At 46.0% G+C, this 19,176-nt stretch overlaps 1 protein-coding gene across 1 annotated transcript in view; it reads left to right on the forward strand.

The window, feature by feature from the left end:
- The first annotated feature begins 12,632 nt into the window (after window positions 1-12,632).
- The window catches only part of LOC119454414 (MAM and LDL-receptor class A domain-containing protein 1-like), an 85,977-nt gene continuing 79,433 nt past the window's right edge, over window positions 12,633-19,176 (forward strand). The window contains exon 1 of the mRNA XM_049666837.1: window positions 12,633-13,052. Within this exon, the coding sequence (XP_049522794.1) occupies window positions 12,977-13,052 (76 nt within the window). The 5' untranslated portion in view covers window positions 12,633-12,976. The remainder of the gene's footprint in view (window positions 13,053-19,176) is intronic.

Raw genomic sequence — 19,176 nt, forward strand, 5'->3', positions numbered from 1 at the left:
GTTCTGTCCAGCTATGTGACATGTGCATATTTTGAAATATTTGTGCACCCTGTAAAATACTGCTGTTTTCTGTGCAGATGTCTGCCTGATTTTCAAATTTGTTCCATCCTGACTACTGAATTTTTTTTTACAATGCGCGTGCGGTGTATATTACACGCTTGCATGTTTTTATACATTTTTCCATTGTGGGAGTGTATGAGACCGCAAGCTTCTGGGATGGTTATCACCTATTAAAATTATCGAGCTGCTTCATGCACAAGTTTTTTCGTATTGTGTCTATGAAAAAAAAAAAGGTCTACGGGATTATTGTGTGGTGGGTGTAAGCGTATTTGTGGACAGGCGTGTATTGTCAAACACGCTTACATTGGCACATTCTCATATGCAACTTAATAAAAAAGAAAGTTACCTCTTCTTTTTTAGATACTGCAAGAGTCACTCAGTCCTCAATGGACGAAAGTCCAATGAATAATATACACGGTCTATGTTAAGTGGAATTGGAATAAAAAAGGCATTTGCTCAGGTTTTCATCAGTAAACTGTGGTAGTGATGCTCTAATTCAAGATAGACGCCTGCCTTCGTCCCGCCTACTAAATTCCCATTTGAAAGAGTCTTTACATAGCTGATGTGCATTCTCATCTTAAGTTCTAGCCATGAACAGCCACTTTGCTCTAGTGCATTGCATATCGGAAGTTTGCGCCGTTTCATTTCTTAATTTATATCGCGGCCACATTGAATTCGCGCAACGATGATTGAACGGTTTTCTGAGTGTGAATGCAAGCAGCGATAAGCATGAAATACATTTTCTGGTGCAGTCACTATTTTCTTCTGATGAAGGGGTAGCACGTGGGCTAACACTTTCATTTTTTTATGCTTGGATGAACGGCTAGACCGAACGAAACAAATTGCGCGCGCGAGGGTAACTTCAGTGGGCTTTGAGTGCTGCCCGATTGATCCGTGTTCACGTCATCCATGCCCTGCACAAGGAACCTTCATGTTAGCGAAGCCTGGTACACTTATCACTTTAATGTGAAATAACGATTTTTTTTTCGCGCTTTGAGATTTACTCACTCCACAACGAACAAAAATTTAGCGGAGGCAGATGAATGCCAAGCCGCCGGCGCCGCTAAGCTGGGACCGCTGGCCGCGGCGCCCTCTATCTGCTCGCAGCAGAGCTACTCGGTGCGCCCGCGCGCGGCCGAACATAATCTGGACGCTCGCTCGCGCGCAGTGTCAACACCTAAATATTCTTCCACCGTGGACTCGATCGACCAGATAAAGTAGCAAAGGCGCGCGCCGATCTGCCCGGTGACGGCAGCGGATACCTATCGGCAGTACGACGCAACTTCAACACAGAAAGCTTTTTATTGGTTTAATCTCCCGTTGTTATACCAACCGGCGATTCGCGGGAAATCCGAAATGATTGAGTGACGCACGAAAGTAGGTCACCGGGGAGAGGGCATGCGTGCGTTCCTAGTCGGCGCAGACTCTCGCCTGCGTTCTAACTGAAGTTGCGTCGTTCCGCCGATAGGTTATCGCTGCCGTCACCGCCCCGATAGACGCGCGCCCGTGCTACTTTATCTGGTCGATCGCGCCTAGCATGCAAGCCGAGAAGTGTCCCCACCTAAAATCTTACACCGTGCCCCTATCTAAAGCCCCTATATATAAAAAGTAGCGCCATCCACTTCCCTCTTCCTCCGTTCCACTATCGCGCTCGGCGCGACCAGCGCGATCGAGGCGCGATATCGACAGTGGCGCTGCCTGCGTCGGGCCTGCCGTGGCAGACGACAGCTAACGCGCTACCAGAGGAAATCCGAGGAAAACTTCGATCGCGCCCTGCGGAGAAGTTTTTGAGGCGCGATTTTGCTTCGTCAGTCAGTAACTGGTCTTAATAATGCCGTTTTGGAAGTAGCAACGCGACGATGCGAGACGGCGCAAATATGAAGTGTGCAGCAAGCGTTTGCGCACGCCGGATGGTACAAAAAAAGCCTTTTGCCCTCGCCTTGTCGGTTGCGGCAACTTAAGGCGCAGCAGCATGCTATCACAACGAAGTTCTTGTCCCTAACACGTTTGATCCGTTTGTGCGTATAGCATAGAGTAACATACAAGGATAAGAGAGGACACTTCCACAGCCCCCTGCGGCCGATTTTAGGGTGCCTCGATGCCCAGCGCCGCCGTCCAGGGTGGAGACAACCCCGCTGGCGCCGCCATATTGAGTCACACGAGCTGAGACTCAGCTACGCTTGCGTTCATAAATAGTGTTACTCGCGGCGCACTTCCAAGTGCTTTGCCTTGATGAGGATTTTTTTATCGGTATCGCATCTGCACATCTTTATAACCAATAGCCGTTAACTCGTCGAAGGTCCAAGACGTAAATGTATGGCGCCGGGAACATGCCCCAGGTTGCCTAATTCAATTTACATTTAACATGCATGCCGTGTGTATGTTTGAAATACGCACTATTTTTTTTTTTTGCGCTTCGATGCTTGGTATATAAGGTTTGCGACCCCCTGTGTGTGGAAGTTTTTCTTTTTCACTGTTGTATTTTGGTTTACACGTCACGCCTCCTTTACCGTAGCCAGCCACTCGCGCACGGCGGTTAGTTTCCCTTGCGTTGCGCGTGCTCTTCGCGTTCGTTGCAATTATTTGACGATATCTACGCGCAATTTAGCTTTTTTTTTGCCCACAAAACTGTGTGCTGACAGGATTAAGCTGGTGTAAAAATAACTGCGATATGAAAATAAGGTTTAGTTAGTGCTGTAGAGAAAAATGTAACTTGTCTGTGTCAATCTTGCGTAGTACACACAAGAAACCAAACGATGCACAAAATACATTTACTTAGTAATGTCTAGTACAGTCAATCATGAAACATAAAAAATTATATGTACTGTGTGGCGCCTGAAGGTTATGTTGAAAGACGAGATAAAAAAAAAATTCGCAAGGTAGGCTCGACACACAATTCGGGATAGTGAGAGTTTTTTTTTAAATTTATTCATTACATGGGGGGGGGGGGTTCAAGTGAGTACATCAATCTTATTACACACAATATAAATCGAAAACAAGAATGCAAACAAGAAAACGCAACCGCGGGTAATATTAATCAAGATATCGAGCCAGAACACATCAGCTACCGTCGAATACGTCGCATCAGCCAAACACATCGATGGCGAGTACAGAACATTTAATAAATAACGATTAGAACACTGATAACTACATTGAAAAAATAAACAACACTGCATACATATCGCGTACAAGAACCGTAAATGAAACTAAGACAGTCAAATACAGATTAGCAATGTTTCTCACTTCGAAAATATAGTCCATGATGATGTAGGGCTGTTGACTTTAACAGACGGCGCCCATCCTGTCGATTTCCCTCGTACTGGTCCTCTTCAAAGTGTTTCTAAGTACAAGTAAAACAACAAAAGTGATTATTGATATGAAAAGTTGCCTTGTAAATACAGAGAACCCATTAGAGTGCTTAAAAATAGATTTTCGCAGAAGTAATGCTGTATTACCTCGCTTCACACGTTTCGAAGAAATGCACAGGCTACAACAGACACCATGCCAGAAAGCGCCGAAACATTTTGGTCCCATGATGCCCCTTAACTCTACTACACCTGGGCATACCGTGCACAGGCATTTAAAGACCGTCACAGTACCCACTATGATCGGGAATGAGCACGAATGACCATCGGCTTACGAGCACCACGCTACAAATATATCAGCTATATAACGTAACAACCTGAGATCCACAAGATATCTGCTGAGAATAGAGAAAATCACAATGCTTCGCTTGCCACGTACGCAACAGCCGCTCTCCCCAGAAGAAGCACTGCGTTCTTTAGTCCCAAATAACCGGTAGCGAAAAAAGAAACTGAGGGGAAAAAAAAAAGAAAGAAACAAGAGACACACGATGTGTGCTTCCCGTGAAAAAGTAAAATAGGTGGTTTACATGACGATTTGTAGCTAATGTAAGGCTATTTCGCGGCGAAGCATTTTCGTCAGTTCTTAAAATAACGGTACTACTCGCATAGACTGCGCTGATCAAAACGGCAAAAGCCTATGCGACGCGCGCTCGCAAACCATAGGCTACTCAGCATCGGTGCAGTGCTTAGTTCGTGAGCGAACGTAGGTACGTGAGCGAGGATCAGAGAATACTTTCTTATTTATGAAAAACACGATGCGATAGTCCAAACTTTCTTGACACTTACCTCGCAAATGTAGGAGTTATCCGTTGCCTTCCAGTGATACCGCTTTAACTGGGCTTCCCATCTCTTCCTTCGCTCTGGGTCCCGGGAGAAGCGTAAACAACGAAGCCCTTTACGCGTCGATCCGGTGCACTTTGGAACACAACAGCCCGTCATGTCGACTCCATGCACTTGACAAGCTTGTCATTCATGCGGCTGAACACTGTCCAGCAAGTAGAAGCGTCAGCGAAGCATCGGCGCGCACTGTGTCTCCAACTAAGCACTGGCACCAAGCACTCGCAACCGCTCGCTGTGACTCAAGATGGCGTCGCAGCGAGAAAGCGGCGGCGCGGGTAGGGTGGCTAGAATTCTAGCCACCCTAGCGCGGGTGCGGTCAAAGGATGGCACCACCCTGAACGGCGGCGCTGGCATCGAGGCACCCTAGCCGATTTTGGTTCGCAGCGCACCTAGCGGGTGGGTGGAATCTACGCAAACTCAGAGATTGGGACCGCAGGAAAACTAATCTCGAAGGCTATCTTCTGGTGATTAGAAAAATTACACGGCCTCCAAGATCGCTTCCGTGCAAGTGCTCGCCCCGGAGGCTACATTTCGATTTCTTTAACGCGTTGCTTGCATGCATCGAGTAGCTTCGTGTAAGCTGTACCGCTAGAGCAGCAAGCACACGATGCCACTGTGTGTTTATGCAGACATTTTAAATAAACATGACAAGTGTTGGTAGAGACGAAACATTTTATTTTCAAGTCATATTCTCAGTAAGCACATGCACACTTCTTTTTCGCAACGTTCGATGAAAGCAAGCACAGAAAGTATTGCACTGCAAAGTGCAAGACATGCCAATACAGGGGCCATATGTTGAGAATAAATTTCACAAAAGGAATAAACAGGCGATATTGGGAAAAACCCCACAGAACAGTAAAACTGCAGAAGACAGCATTCGTATTAAAGAGGAAAACAACGCTCGTCCTTTGAAGCCTAACCTTTGTTATTAAGTGGTAGTTTCGGGCTGCATAGCAAACAAGGAATGAAGGCTGCTCACTGCAGTTGTCAGCCAACCACGCTCTCTCCCTGTCCTGCCGTTGTTACTGCACCTCGCAACACAGCAGTAATTCCCGTAGTACTTGACTATATGGTCGGCATGACCTGAAAAAAAGTATTGGTTATGTCTTCTCTCCCGCCTGCGCACAAATTTTCACCTACGCACTTCAGATCGTCCTTTCGCGAAAAGCGTCACGTGCAATTGTGGCAGCTAAAAAAAAAAAGAAACCTTCGGTGTCATGCATGCGCTACTGAGGCAGAATACGTCGTAGCCACAGCTTACAAAAAATCTTCTCAATTCGCAAGTTCTCTCTAATTGCGCTCGTAACAAAGGCTTCAAGCAATCTGCGCACGCCGCGATTAACGGTCCTAAGCATAACTGCATTATTTCACACAATTGCACACACGTGCATTGAATTCGGACTACGTACACCAGCGTGTGCCGACTCACTTTCTCGCGCCTAGAAACGATTTTCTCGCAAACGTGCTGCGCAGCATTCCAAATTGCTGTTACTTATATACATAATGTGAAGCAATCCAAGAACATCATGCGGGAAGTGAAGAACACAAAAAGCTCTCTGCGCCGAACAGCACAATACGACAAATGTCAACTTACGGCTGAAGTGACAAATACATAAGCAATTTGCAAAGTAATGAAGGGAAAAAAGAACGTAATGAAGGCCGCCTTACCAAGCAGCAGCCAAGCAGACAGACGTTCTGGCAGACGAACCCAGCAAAGACCACGCAGACGTTATCGCACATCTTTTGTAGCGTCGCCTTGCCTGATCACACCATGGCCGATATTTTTTGTAGCGATGCGTTATTCTTTATACTACTCTTATCATCCCCCGCTCACGGCCGGCTGATCCCGTTGATAACGTCTACGTCTACAGCCACATAGACAAGTAGACGTATAGTGCGCTATAAAAAAGTTACTACAGTAGATAACTAGTACGCGCGTTCCCTTGGAGACAGGGAGTGTTGTATTGCCCTCTAGCGGGCGGCATGAAGCTGCGTAGCTCGGCCGCTTTTAGGCTGGAATGTCCACTCTTGTAATCCGTATGTTACTCAATGCGTACAGCACTTTCGTCGCACAGCCCGAGAATGGCAGTCGGAGCGCACTGGAAAGAAAAAAAAAAAATATACAAAAGCGCAACGCGGGCTTCCACGTGACATGGACTGGCCAATGGGGGAGCGGAGGAGGCTGGGGCGACAGGAGGCGGCGAGGAGGAAACGCCGGCGTGGGCGCGGTGACGGCAAGATCTAAGAATGGCATCGCACTCAGTGCTGTGGCCGCATGTGCTCCGCGCGTCGTCTGCTTCTTCGGTTGGTGTGGTAGGCGCTTGCCTTTGTGACATTCGGAGTTGATCGTGTGTCACTTAGCGACTGCACAGTCAACAACAGCATTAGGGTACGGTAGCAGTAACACTGTTTCCCGGAAATGGTGTACTGTTGCGTCCCTATCTGCAAGTCGAGCCGGCGGCGGTCAAGAATCGCGACTGGGAGAGTTTCCCTGTGACATCTAAAAATTAGTGGGAAAAAAAGGATCACGGTATAATGTGGCGGACAGACAGCCAAAATGCATGCCCTTTTCAATATGGAATTCCGATGAAAAGAAAAAGTTTCTCTGCGCAAGGTTTTCATGGGTAGAGTATCAACATTAGTCGTACTAAATCATTTAAGCTTGGCTGTTCCTACACAACATTCCCATGGATCAGTTTAGTGCTCGCAAGAGCTGCTGAATTGAGTTCAGTTTCTCTCCTCCCGCTTTTATCTGAAGCATGTTGTTAAGACGATGCAGCAGAAGCAATGATGAAAGCGCGGGAGCAGTGCCGACGCGATATACGCGGCAATGCCAGCGAAGCTCGAGCGGTGGCCGTAGCCGCGAGAACTAACGGTGTTAGGGATCATTTTGAAAATATTGCAGGCGCGAATAGTCGCTGTAGCAACGTAGTGGTACGCCGACAGTTGTGTTGCACACTTTCGTCCTTAGAGGGTCGCTATTACTATAGGCCCCGCCGCGTAAAGCACGATCGTTCCTTCCACTCGCTTTTATTTTCCAGTGTGGACAGGTCGCATGATAAAGGTAATCTTGAAACTCGAGCTTACGCAGCGGGAATTAATAGGACATAAAGGTAAACGACTTAGGCGGATGACCATGTACGTCGTTTATATATATGTTCCGTTTATTCGCGCTGCAGAAAATCGGGTTTTTATATGAATGTACCAACAAGTCTATGCACGAATTACCCCGTGGGCTAGTTGTATCAACTAGCCCATGGACGTTGGCAGCAGTAAACGATCGGCGGCGCTGCACGAAATGAAGCAAAGAGCCCTTGGATTGCATATAAGGATTGCATTCTCCATGCCATGCGCTGTATATTATTTTTGTTTGTTTGTTGTTGGTACCTATGCGTTCCCGCCGCAAAATCGCTCGTGCAACTGGGTCAGGTAGTCAACATTATTTCGGAGCCCTCTACTACGGTGCTTCTCATGGCCAGATAGTTGCTTTGAGACGTTAAACTCCGTGAATCCGTCAATCTACGCGTTAGAAACACGAAAAACAAACAGAATAACGTGCACAGCAGTGCGCCAGGACCGCCGTGCGCTCAACGTGCGCTACGTCGCATCGTCTGCTGTTGATGATGATGATGATGATTTATTGGCATCCCCTTTGAAACGGGGTGGCGACAAATAATCACCTAGCCTGCTTGATTTAATCAGGTATACTACACATGTTCTTTATCTCGCATTTTTGTATACCTTTTTCAAAAATTTAGCTTGTACCGCTGCCTATGATTTTAAGAGATCAGGTCGTATCCATCTTTTCCCTGCTTTTTTTCCACCAGTACTCTAATCGTCTCTTGCTGATCTCTACGGCTGATCTGTTTATGTTTCCTTCCACTTTAAACCCAAGCGCTTCTGGGAGTTGCACGTTACCTACGGTTCTCGCTGGGTGGATCCCGTCGCATTCCATTAGGATGTGCTGAGTGGTCTCTGGATCTTTACTGCAGCATACACATGTCTCATCTAGTTCCGAATATTTGTTCCGATATGTTTTCGTCCTTAGGCAACCGGCTCGAGCCTCAAATAGCAAGGCACTGCCCTTTGTGTTATCGTACAGATTTTCCCTTCTAATTTCTTTCTTCTCATTCTTGTAAATCTCCATTGTCCTTTTTGTTTCCATTCTTTGCATCCAATTCACGGTCTCTATTTCTCTCACTTTCTTTCTGATGACCCCTGGTTGTCTATTTACAGTTTCGATTATCCTGTACTTGGTTGCCAACTTCCTTGACCTCTTCCTCCATTCTGTGTCCACGCTTTTCATGTAGAGATACTTGTGCACTTTAGCCGCCCATTTATTTTCATCCATGTTCCTGAGCCTTTCTTCAAAACTAATTTTGCTTTGTGCTTCTCTGACTTCAAAAGAGGCCCAACCCATGTCTCCATGCACTGCCTCATTTGTCGTATTACCGTGTGCTCCCAAAGCCAACCGGCCTATTGATCTTTGGTTAACTTCTAAACCCGCCAATATATCCGATTTTAAGCATATAATGGCATTTGCGAATGTTAGCGCTGGCACCATTACTCCTTTCCAGGTTCCACGCACCACCTCATACTTATTGTGGCCCCACAGTGCTCTGTGTTTCATTAATGCTGCATTCCGCTTCCCCTTTATTTTCAGATTATCTTGGTGGTTGCTTGAGTAATTCTTTCCTTCGTTTATGTGTACGCCGAGGTACTTATATTGCTTCACTATGGGTATTACTTGCTGTTGAATTGACACCACGAAGTTACTCGTGTGTTCATTAAAGACCATAATCCCTGATTTCTCTGTGCTAAACTTAAGGCCTAGATTTGTCGCTGCGTTCCCACAGATATTCGCAAGTATCTGTAAATCTTTTTTATTGTCCGCTAGTAGCACAATGTCGTCTGCGTACATCAATCCAGGGACCTTCTGTTGCACCATTTGTCCATTACGCATGTAGGATAAATCAAAACCTAATTCGCTGTTTTCCAGTCGTCTTTCTATGCCCTTGACGTAAAGCGTGAACAACAATGGTGACAGAGGGCATCCTTGCTTCAATCCTTGGTGAATTCCCACCATTTCATTTCCTTTTCGGCCTTCCCATGCCACTTGTACTTGGTTGTCTCGATATATCTCCCTCAGCAGCTCCACGAAATCGTCATCTATGCCTTCGTATTGAAGAATATCCCACAACAATTCCCTGTCTACGTTGTCATAAGCTCCTTTAATATCTAGAAATGCTACCCATAAAGGTCTTTTCTGAGCTACTGAAATCTCTATGCACTGAGTTAGTACAAACATATTGTCTTCTAAGCGTCTGCCTGGCCGGAACCCATTCTGTAGTTCCCCCAATACACCGTTTTCCTCCACCCACTTCGACAGTTCTAATTTTATGGCTTGCATTGCCATTCTATATATCACCGACGTTACTGTAACTGGCCTGTACGAGCTCGTGTTATCCTTATCTCCTTTGCCTTTGTAGATGAGATTCATCTTGCTTTCACGCCATCCATCGGGAATATTCTTTATTCTAATCACTTGCTCTATGGCATTAGTCAGCAGTGCCTTGCTTTTTGGACCGAGGTTTTTGATTAGCTGTATTGGGGGTTAGTTCAGGCGGCACCTGGCGGCACTTTCGGTCTCTACGCAACAGTTTTTAGGTCCGCGCGCCGCCTTAGGGGTGGCGTCTGTGAGCAGGTCGGAATAAAATCCCTATATAAGAAAAGTACCGCCATCCTTTGATAAACGCCGCTTCTCTCTCTCTCCTGTATCTGCGATTGGACGATGATAGCGCACGCTTTTCACTTCTTTATATTTTCTTTTTTTCCGCCTCAGAGCCATGTTGAAAGTCCTCCGCGCAGCCGCAGTCGCCGGCGGCGGCGGCGGCGCGTGCCCGGCCTGATAGCTTCAACGTGGACTTTCTAGGTGCGCCCCCGTCGACTTGGCTTTCGCAAGCAAAAATTAAAGAAAAAAGCAAGCGCTTTAGGAGAGGAGGCGGCAGAGGAAAGAGTAGATGGCGGTACTTTTCTTATATAGGGACTTTAGGTCGGAAGTTTATAGAGGAGGTCGTGGTATATACGCGCCTGCCTGGGAACAGGTGTAATCGGGCCGCGGTGGGCGATAAACGATCGAGTAACAAGCGGTCACCCTTTGAGAGATTTGAAACCAGATAGCCATCAGTTTAGCGCGTGCAACAAGCGGGATCCGCCGCAGGAGAAAACCGTAACTTGCCGTCGGTGCCGCACGCGCGCGCGCCCGGATGCGCAAGCCATAACTGACGCGCCGTTGCCATTAAAAAAAAAAAAAAAAAAAACCCGGACAAACATTGGCGCAAGTAAAAAAAAAATCCACGTGTTCCCGTCGAGTGGCAGCACATGCCAAGCGAAAGAAATGATCGAAAGAGACGCGCTTTTTAAATGCACAAGCGATACCGTACATGTACGCCATTGACCATTTTGAGGGTGTTCGCGGAGGTCGTACATGTACGGTATTGACCCTCAAAGGGCTAGGGAAGACAGAGGGTTTTTGAAAGACCTCCTCTGTGCCTGGACAGTGCTCTTCCAGAGCGATCTAGCGTGCTCCTCCAGAATTATGCAGTGTACACCCAGAACGATGTAGCTGCGTGCTACGATGTGCTGCCCTCTGTATACTTCTGCCAGTACGAGTACGCCTTTGTCTTCAAATAAGTTTACCCTCCCATGTAAATAAACCCCAGTTCTATTAATCCAACCTCCCGACCTCATCAGCAGGGAAGTAACTGTCGTCAATAAAGTTCGGACGACGGCGTGGGCAAGCTTAGCCTCCGTGTGACGCGCCGGTATAATGTAGGCTAGCTATATACCTCTTTTTGAGGAGCATCGGCGACGTAGCCTAGAGAGCGACCCTCGATCAGTGTGACGCCCGACTCCGAGACCACGACACCCACAGTTATCCGATAAGTATCAGCAGAAAGGCACCTTTACACTTCAGCCGCCAGTGCCTTCTCCATCACAATTTCGCTCTTTAGCGGGGTGCTACACGCCCGTAGACTTATAGGGGAATTCTCGCTTATAGCGAAATCCCTTTCTTTTACGCTAAAAAAACGCTTAGCAAAAGGGTACCACATGGTCTCCTTCATATTGCCACATTGTGTGGCAGACCAGGGGACTGTACACGATGCTGTGAAACACATGACACTGCTTCTTTAACCTGTAAGTGACAAAACTTTAACCAAATGATGTATCTGGTGAAGTAAAAAAAATAAGAAAAAAGGTTAAAGTAATATTTTAGTATTGTCAGATCATTAGACAGTTTTAAGGTGGCGTCGCATAGCGTTCCGCTCCACTGAAACTTTACTTGTTCAACGAGGACAGCGTTTTTCTCAGCTTGTTCTGCCTTCTGCTACCGTAATGAGAGCTTTGCAAGCGCGCACTTTGCGTCCCCGCCGTGCAGCTATGCGCAAGATGCTGGAATATACGCTCATCTGAACGCACAATAAACGTCGAGCTAAAAAGTATACTCTGGTTCCAAACATTAACAAAACTAGAACAACGTGAATCATGCTGCCAGGTGTAAGCCGAGTGTCAACGAAACCTCGGAGTTACGAAGCTTCCAAAGGTCATTATAAAGCAACGGTGGCGGTCATAATTGTGGTTTGAGAGCATCGCCGAGTAAACGTTATCTGCTAGGCAAATTGAGTCAACGTTCATGAAATTGTTTTTCCTAGCATAAAGTTATTAATAATACACCATTGTGTTTCGCCAAGCTTTCGTTGTTGAGCTGCGCGCGAGACTCCTGTAAGCCCATAATAGAGTTCGGTTATCTTCCTTTCCATAAGAGACCCTTACCAAAAAGAATATTTCCTTTATCTATAGTGTCCCCCCGCGTGAACGTCTTTCTTGTATAGAGGCCACCTAATCCAAATACCTTTGGAGTGCTCGTCCGTCAGTGGCATAAATAATTCTTAGTTCTATATATAGGCATTAAAATAGGTTTAGCCGGAGTTACGTTTGTTTCTAACCGCCGGGCGGTAGCAGGGGCCAATCTGAATGCAGAAAACTATACGTAAAAAAAAAAACAAGGCTAGTATCTGCACATTAAGTTTTTTTTTTTACTATATCGAGTCAGGGGCAATAATTTCGAATGCCCAACAGGACACCTGCCGTAGATGACAATGACAGTTAGGGTGATAACTTTCAGTCTAGGTGCGCAGAACAATGAGCGATTAATGACTTGCAAGCGTACGTTGTTGAACAAAGAAAAATCACGAAAGCACCAACCGTTCCTCTGTTATCTATTTAATATACATCCCCGCAGCTGCGCGCTGGAAGCCACACCTAGATACGTGAGGAATCCGAGCTTATTTTCTGCGGAAAACAGGCGGTTATTACAGGTCGTTAGCACAATATTACTGATCTGTCCTTTGTATCCACTCGATATGTGATTGAACACAAACTTCGGGAAGTTTCTTATCTACATTACAGGACGACAAGCCGACCTTGCAGGAAAGTATCACACCATTCCATTGTTTCAGCTCTCTATCGCCGTCATTGTCCTTCAGATATCGCTAATGTGAGGAGGAAGCAAGGATACCGGCGGTTATTTGCTGCAATAGCGCAAATATTACCCGCATGTTCCAGCTGATCGGACATACAACTCTAGAGTTAGTTGCTGAGTATTGTGGCTTACTGGTGTCCACCTAGGTGGACCAGGGGAGGCTCTTGTTATGAGGAGGCCAGCAGGCGGTGCTTTGCTGCCGCTGTTGCTGCTGGCTTACGGCCTTGGGGAGGATCCAGTTCAAGGTGAGAAAATGTATTCGCCACCTTTTTGATCCACTGCACTCATATCTTGGGAATAAGAAGAACCATTTATTAAGGCACCTTGCAGTGTTGATTCAAACTGTTATGTCGCCAAGCTCAACACTACTAATGGCAGGCAGCAAGTTAATGAAAGTTCTTTGAATGGGACTGCGACGCACACATTCCCAGAGCAAGTCTTAGAAAAAAACCAAAACAAACAAAGATCATGCGACAAAGACTACGGAGAAATGCATACGGAGACAACAGTTTTCAAAGGTACCGCAGGCCGGGGTGTGGCACAACTAAGCGTGGGAAATCGTTTACTGCATAAACCGCAATGACATACAAAAGAGTTACAAAATATGGATAAACAGAACAGGTACTTTATCAATAAAATACAGTGCATTAGCGTTGCCACTACCAATGCAAAAAAAAAAACGAAAAAAAAAACGAAAAAAAAAAAACGAATGGAAGCCAGCAGTAAGCAGTTGCATCATGATTTAGAAATGGGTATTTTCAATAAAGAAGGAAGCGTAATTAAGAAGCATTTCAACAATTCAATAATTCCTGTACAAGCTTGAGCTACTAGATTGAAAGGCGCGCAAGAGGTTAAAAAAATGACCATCAAATTTTAAGAAAATAAACGAGTTCGTTGAAGAGTGGTCATCAATCCTTTAAAAAAGTTAGAGCTATAGGAAGCACTTAAATGAAAGTACAGATTTTTAAAGCTTTACCTGGCAAGATATGAGAAATTTCTGTGCGAATAATTTTTTATTGCTTTCACTTTGCTTAATTTACACGAACAGCAAACTGAGCCTGAAACCATTTGAAAGCGCAATAAGTCGTGGCTTCCGTCTAAAAGCCGAAACGTTCTTTTAGCCCTGTTAACCTAAGGTTGCCACCTTTGGCAAAAAAAGAAAGAAAGGAAGAAAAATATCGAGAGGGCGGTGGCAGTTCTTAACTTGAATCTCCAAAATGTCAAATTTTCTGTCTTTTGTCGCTAAGTGGTAACAACAGCAATGACGACGACGTTAACAACAAGATGTCCATGACTTAAAATTTTGACAATAATAATTCTAAAATGTTGAAGCGCTACGTAGACAGAGGTGAGGGAGATGGACAAACCAAAGCCATGTTTGCCCCTCTCTCTCATCCGTTTATTTTAAAAGCCCATACACCCTTAAAATCCAATTTCTCGTCGAAAGGCCGGAAATTTTACAATAATGGGTGCTGTGGCGAAGCAGGAACTAAGTGCATGGCAATGTGTATCAGCTCTGCCATATGCACTTAGGGTGCCGTATTTCGTGTTCAGTGAAGAGAAAGTGGCAAAGTCAATGGGGTTCATAACTAGGCGAAATGCTGAGATATCGAGTACTCTTGTGCTTATCGCCTTTTTTTCTTGTGCATGCTGACAGCGAAAGCAGAATGTAACATTGTCTTTGAACTCGGCGTATCAGTTCGCTGACAGCTGCTTCAACTAGAGGGCTGAAAACGGAAAAAGTGTAAAATGTCTTTGTATTGGGCTGTCTTACCCATTTTACGCTCATTCTAGCTCTGTTTTCATTTCAAATGGGCACCTTAATAACTCCCATGGCAATATTTAGTAAAAATGGAAAAAGAAAAGAGAAAAAAAAAACTATCGGTACGTGTGAGTGCTTATAGTGTCATACACAGTGAATAGCTGCATTACTGCCCCATAGTAACAATGCCCAAGCGGTCAAGAAACAATGCTCAGCTTGTGACATTTCGTTCGATGCAGAACATGACCATTGCAAGGCCAATTATCACGCAAAATTCGAATTTCAGGAAACAACATTTCATACCAATGACAGCATGTGCAGTGCTGTCATTCCTCCAAATATGCGCGCACGCAAGTGGCCTCCCTCTTTCTTTATTATAATTTCACTTACAAATGACTCGCAGTCCATCGGCAGACGCGGGCATTGCAGACTCGTCTGCATTTGGGTAATGAATTTGCAGAGTAACTGGAAAGAAATGCAAGTGTTCGGTTTATTTTGTGTCCAGAAGTGTGCAGTGTTGGTAATATTGTTTGGCACAAAATAGGAGGACGTAATTGCGCTCTGCTTAGACTTCTCGTAGGTTACTTCGCACGAGTTAATGCGTGACAAGTGCTGCGAGCTGGGCAGGCTGATAAAATTGCATGGTGACTAATAGACAGCGCATACTGATAAAAACTTAGTCTACGTCTTTATTGCGCGCTGTTTATCTGTCACCATATAGATAATGCATTCTAACAGCAGGCGCACAAAATATGTGCGCATGCTTACTCAAACAGAGCTTGCGCAAAAGTAATGAGTGCTTGCAGGATAGTGGATAACCGGGCCAGTTGGTATATCTTTAGATTCATGGTTGTTTGGAAGCGGAAACAACCAATAATAATGAATCCTTATCTGGCATACCATTTCTTCCAAATAATTGTCTATATGATGGCGCTAATTCCTATCTCTGCTGTCTTCTCTTACAAAATGAGCCGACAGATAAGAAAGCTGCCTCTGCGTGCTCGTTCGAATAAAAAAGAACTGGGTCTGTATTCACAAAAACGTTCTTACGCTAGAAGTGTTCGTAAAAGCAGACGCCGGCCAATCATGATGCTGGATTAGTGAAGGCAGCCAGAAACAGCACTTACGAACGAAAAGTTTCGTGAATTGGGCCCTAGTACCTTTTCAATTTCTTTGCGAATGAATTGATAGCATCCGCATTCGCTACGTCATAAAGGTACCGTACTGGGGCGGGTCATCATGCTTACCTATTATTTGTCTTTACTTATCCGCGGCAGTGTTGACTTCAGAACGTCAGACTTCTTGATACCACCTTTTGTCACTTCGCAGCGATTAACCTTTTTGATAACGTTAATTTTCTGTGGCGGTGTAAGCGCTTTCCACTCGCAGTTGGGCAATTGTCTTCATGACTGTATTTTCTGCGTGCTTGTCATTGTGTGTTTTAATGCTTGTTGGGCAGATACATTATCAGGGCCTGAAACAACCTTTGCAAGCGTTTCTACTGCCATTCTACCAAAGTTCCCCGAAAGAAACATTCTGTTTACCTGAAGTGTAATTGAGGTGTCATTCAGACCATGTGTAGCAACCACGTTTGGCACCCTCGTTCTGCTTATCTCGGAGATCTTGCTAAACAAAACTTGTTTAAATGCAGTCCAATTTGTGTTCACCAGTGTAAATAACAGCGTTTTCGTGGGAATAACATTATTCGTCATAAATAAGAAGACGAACACTGCCATTTACGTATCACCGAAAGGGTGCCCCCGCTCTTTGAACTTGAACCATGTGACATTCAATGCCTGGTGATCGACCGCCCAATAATGAATTGTGGCAACTGCGTTAAGACAAAATTTTAAATGGCACACACTAGGCCATAGAGTTTCATACAATTACCATAGGGAACTGTGGCGCTAGTGTCTACGGGAGCAGCACGCCGGGCGGTTCCGCCAGCATGGGAATAGTAGATACATGGATTTGCCTAAACTTCATCCTTTTGGCTTTAAATGGTTTCGCGACTTTGCAAAGTGATCATTTCTTAGAAGGTACAGCGTTACAAATAATTGAGCAGATGTTATTAAAATGTCCGACGGCAGAATTCGAACTCAGTACCTCTTGCACAGAGGCCCGATATTGAAACCATTACGCAATGGGCGCATGGTCAAGTGCAACCACTGCAATTAGTAGCGATTATGCGTGCTTGCAGAGTCTTACGACCTCCCGCATTAAACAAGCATTAATTGCTTTGAAATTTAGTCCAATTTCGGCCCAGATACAGCGTAATAGACGAAGTGACAAGAACGTCTGAAGCCCCAAGCACGAAGAACAGACAGACCCATGTACTACCCATCATTCCCATGATGGCTGAACGACCGCAGTGCCAGAGTTCTATGCACCAGGCTAAATGCGCTGTTGGTTCATACTCGGCACGCTTGCGAGCACTGCAACCGCGGCGCGCAAGTGGGCATATATCACGTGCTTTTTTGCATATTTCGCGCTCTTTCTTTGGGACGCAGAAAAACAATGATTACACAACAGTCAGAAGGTTCAAAACTACCGAATGAAAATGTTTCCTAATCGCTCTACAACTTTCTCATTGAAAGTTTTGCCCTGAAGCTAATATTTGCGAAGTTGGTTGATTAATCTTGTCTAATTATGCAATTAAGCAGAATACAAAAAAAACATTGCGCCAGAACCCATCTCACGATGACTGTCGACAGTAATGCGTTAGCATTGAATCAATATAGCGACGCAACGTATTGCCACTGTAGAAATGAGGTATGTGTGAGGCGTGTAATGCAGCAGCGGGACTCGTGGGGCCGTATTCTGAAACGTCCCACTTCAGCGATAGTTCGCCTAGGCGACAATTTCGCTTTTAGGCGCGCGCTGATTGGCTGGTTGAGCAAAATTGAATGACGTCGGGCTCAACCAGCCAATCAGCTCATCCAATTTTGCTAAAACAGCCAATCAGCGCTCGCCGTTGGCGAAATTGTCGCCTAGGCGAACTATCGCCGGAGTGGAACGTTTCAGAACACGGCCCCTAGTTCACGCTTGTCTAAGAACACTCGGCGAACACTCAGCGAAGACTACCCGTGGCCTCCGAAATGCATGGCGCGCCGGTGTGTGTGAACGATGAGCAACGCGCCATGCGGCAACCGGGCTCCTCTCTCGCGCTTCTTTCTAGACGTGCTGTGCCATCTAGTGGCTCTGCCGCGAAGTCTGGCCGTGGCCTCCGAGACAAGAAGCGTGGCGTGCAGGTGCCTGCGACCGTTACGAATTGTTTCCTCGCTTGCCGCACACGCAGTGGCACATACTCAGTGGCCCAAGTTGGCGAGATGTTTATTGAAGAGTGGCACATACGCAGTTAATTCATGGTGCAACTCGCTAAAACGTTCGCATGAAAGGCATTCACCGAAGAGCGGCACGTACCCGGTGCATTTGTGGCGCAACCTGCTAACGCATCGAGTTGATTTCCTTGAGGAACCCTTGTGACGTGGGCTCGATTCCGCTCAGCATCGGAGAAATTTAAGGGATCGTTTTCGTCATTGTAGAGCGGCCCATTCCGAGTGGCGCAAACCTCGTTACCCGAGTTGGCGTCAGAAACGTTCATTGAAGAGCAGCGCACAACTTTTGTCACCTACCCAGTGACCCAAGTTGTCATCAAAGTGGTTTATTGGAGACTAGAAAAGACAGAGTGACACATACCCAAGTCGGCGTCAAATAGTTTTTTAGAACAGCGGTACCTGCTCAGTGCCGCGTCTACAGTGACCCATATAACGGCGTGAAAGCAGTTCATTGAATTCTTCTTCTTCTTTCTGGGGTTTTACGAGCCAAAACCAGTTCTGATTATGAGGCACGCCGTAGTGGAGGGCTCCGGATTAATTTTGACCACCTGGGGTTGTTTAACGTGCACTACAACGCAAGCACATGGGCGTTTTTGCATTTCGCCTCCATAGAAATGCGGCCGCCCCGGCCGGCGGGATTCGATCCCGCGATCTCGTGCACAGCAGCGCAACGCCTTGGCTCACTGAGCCACCGCGGCGGGTAGTTCATTGAATAGCGGCCCGTATGGACACATTGCCACATACTCAGTGACCCAAGTTGGTCTGATGGCTGGTTTCGGGCCCTATTAGCTTAGCACAGCAGCCCGATGCGCTACCCATTCCACCACTGACTTCCCAGTGACCCAGGTAGGCGGGAAAACGGTTAGATACAAACATACATACATAGACAGATAGATAGCCCCCGTGAAGTACCCAAAGAAAGAATTAAAATTATGTGAGTGCTCCATACAATGGCCAACAGCCTACATTTGAGTCCGCCCTCCTAGAGTGCGTTGGCATAATTTTAAACCTTGGCTAAAGTTAGCTTTGACACCCTGTATATGAAAGTACAGGACAGATGGCCATTGATGTGTCTATCGCAGCGCAAAATCGCAGCTGTTTTTCTCGCAAGTCTTTAGCTTGCCCCACTTTCCTCTCTCTCGCCTGCAATCCAATAAGGCAAACGTTATTAAACGGTCGTGTTTTTTTTTTTTTTTTGCTTCGACCCACCACAGTAGCTCAGTGGCTGTGGCGTCGCGCTGCTGAACACGAGTCGCGGGTGCGATGTCG

This window comes from Dermacentor silvarum, chromosome 1, assembly GCF_013339745.2.
Source record: "Dermacentor silvarum isolate Dsil-2018 chromosome 1, BIME_Dsil_1.4, whole genome shotgun sequence".
Lineage (NCBI taxonomy): Eukaryota > Metazoa > Arthropoda > Arachnida > Ixodida > Ixodidae > Dermacentor > Dermacentor silvarum.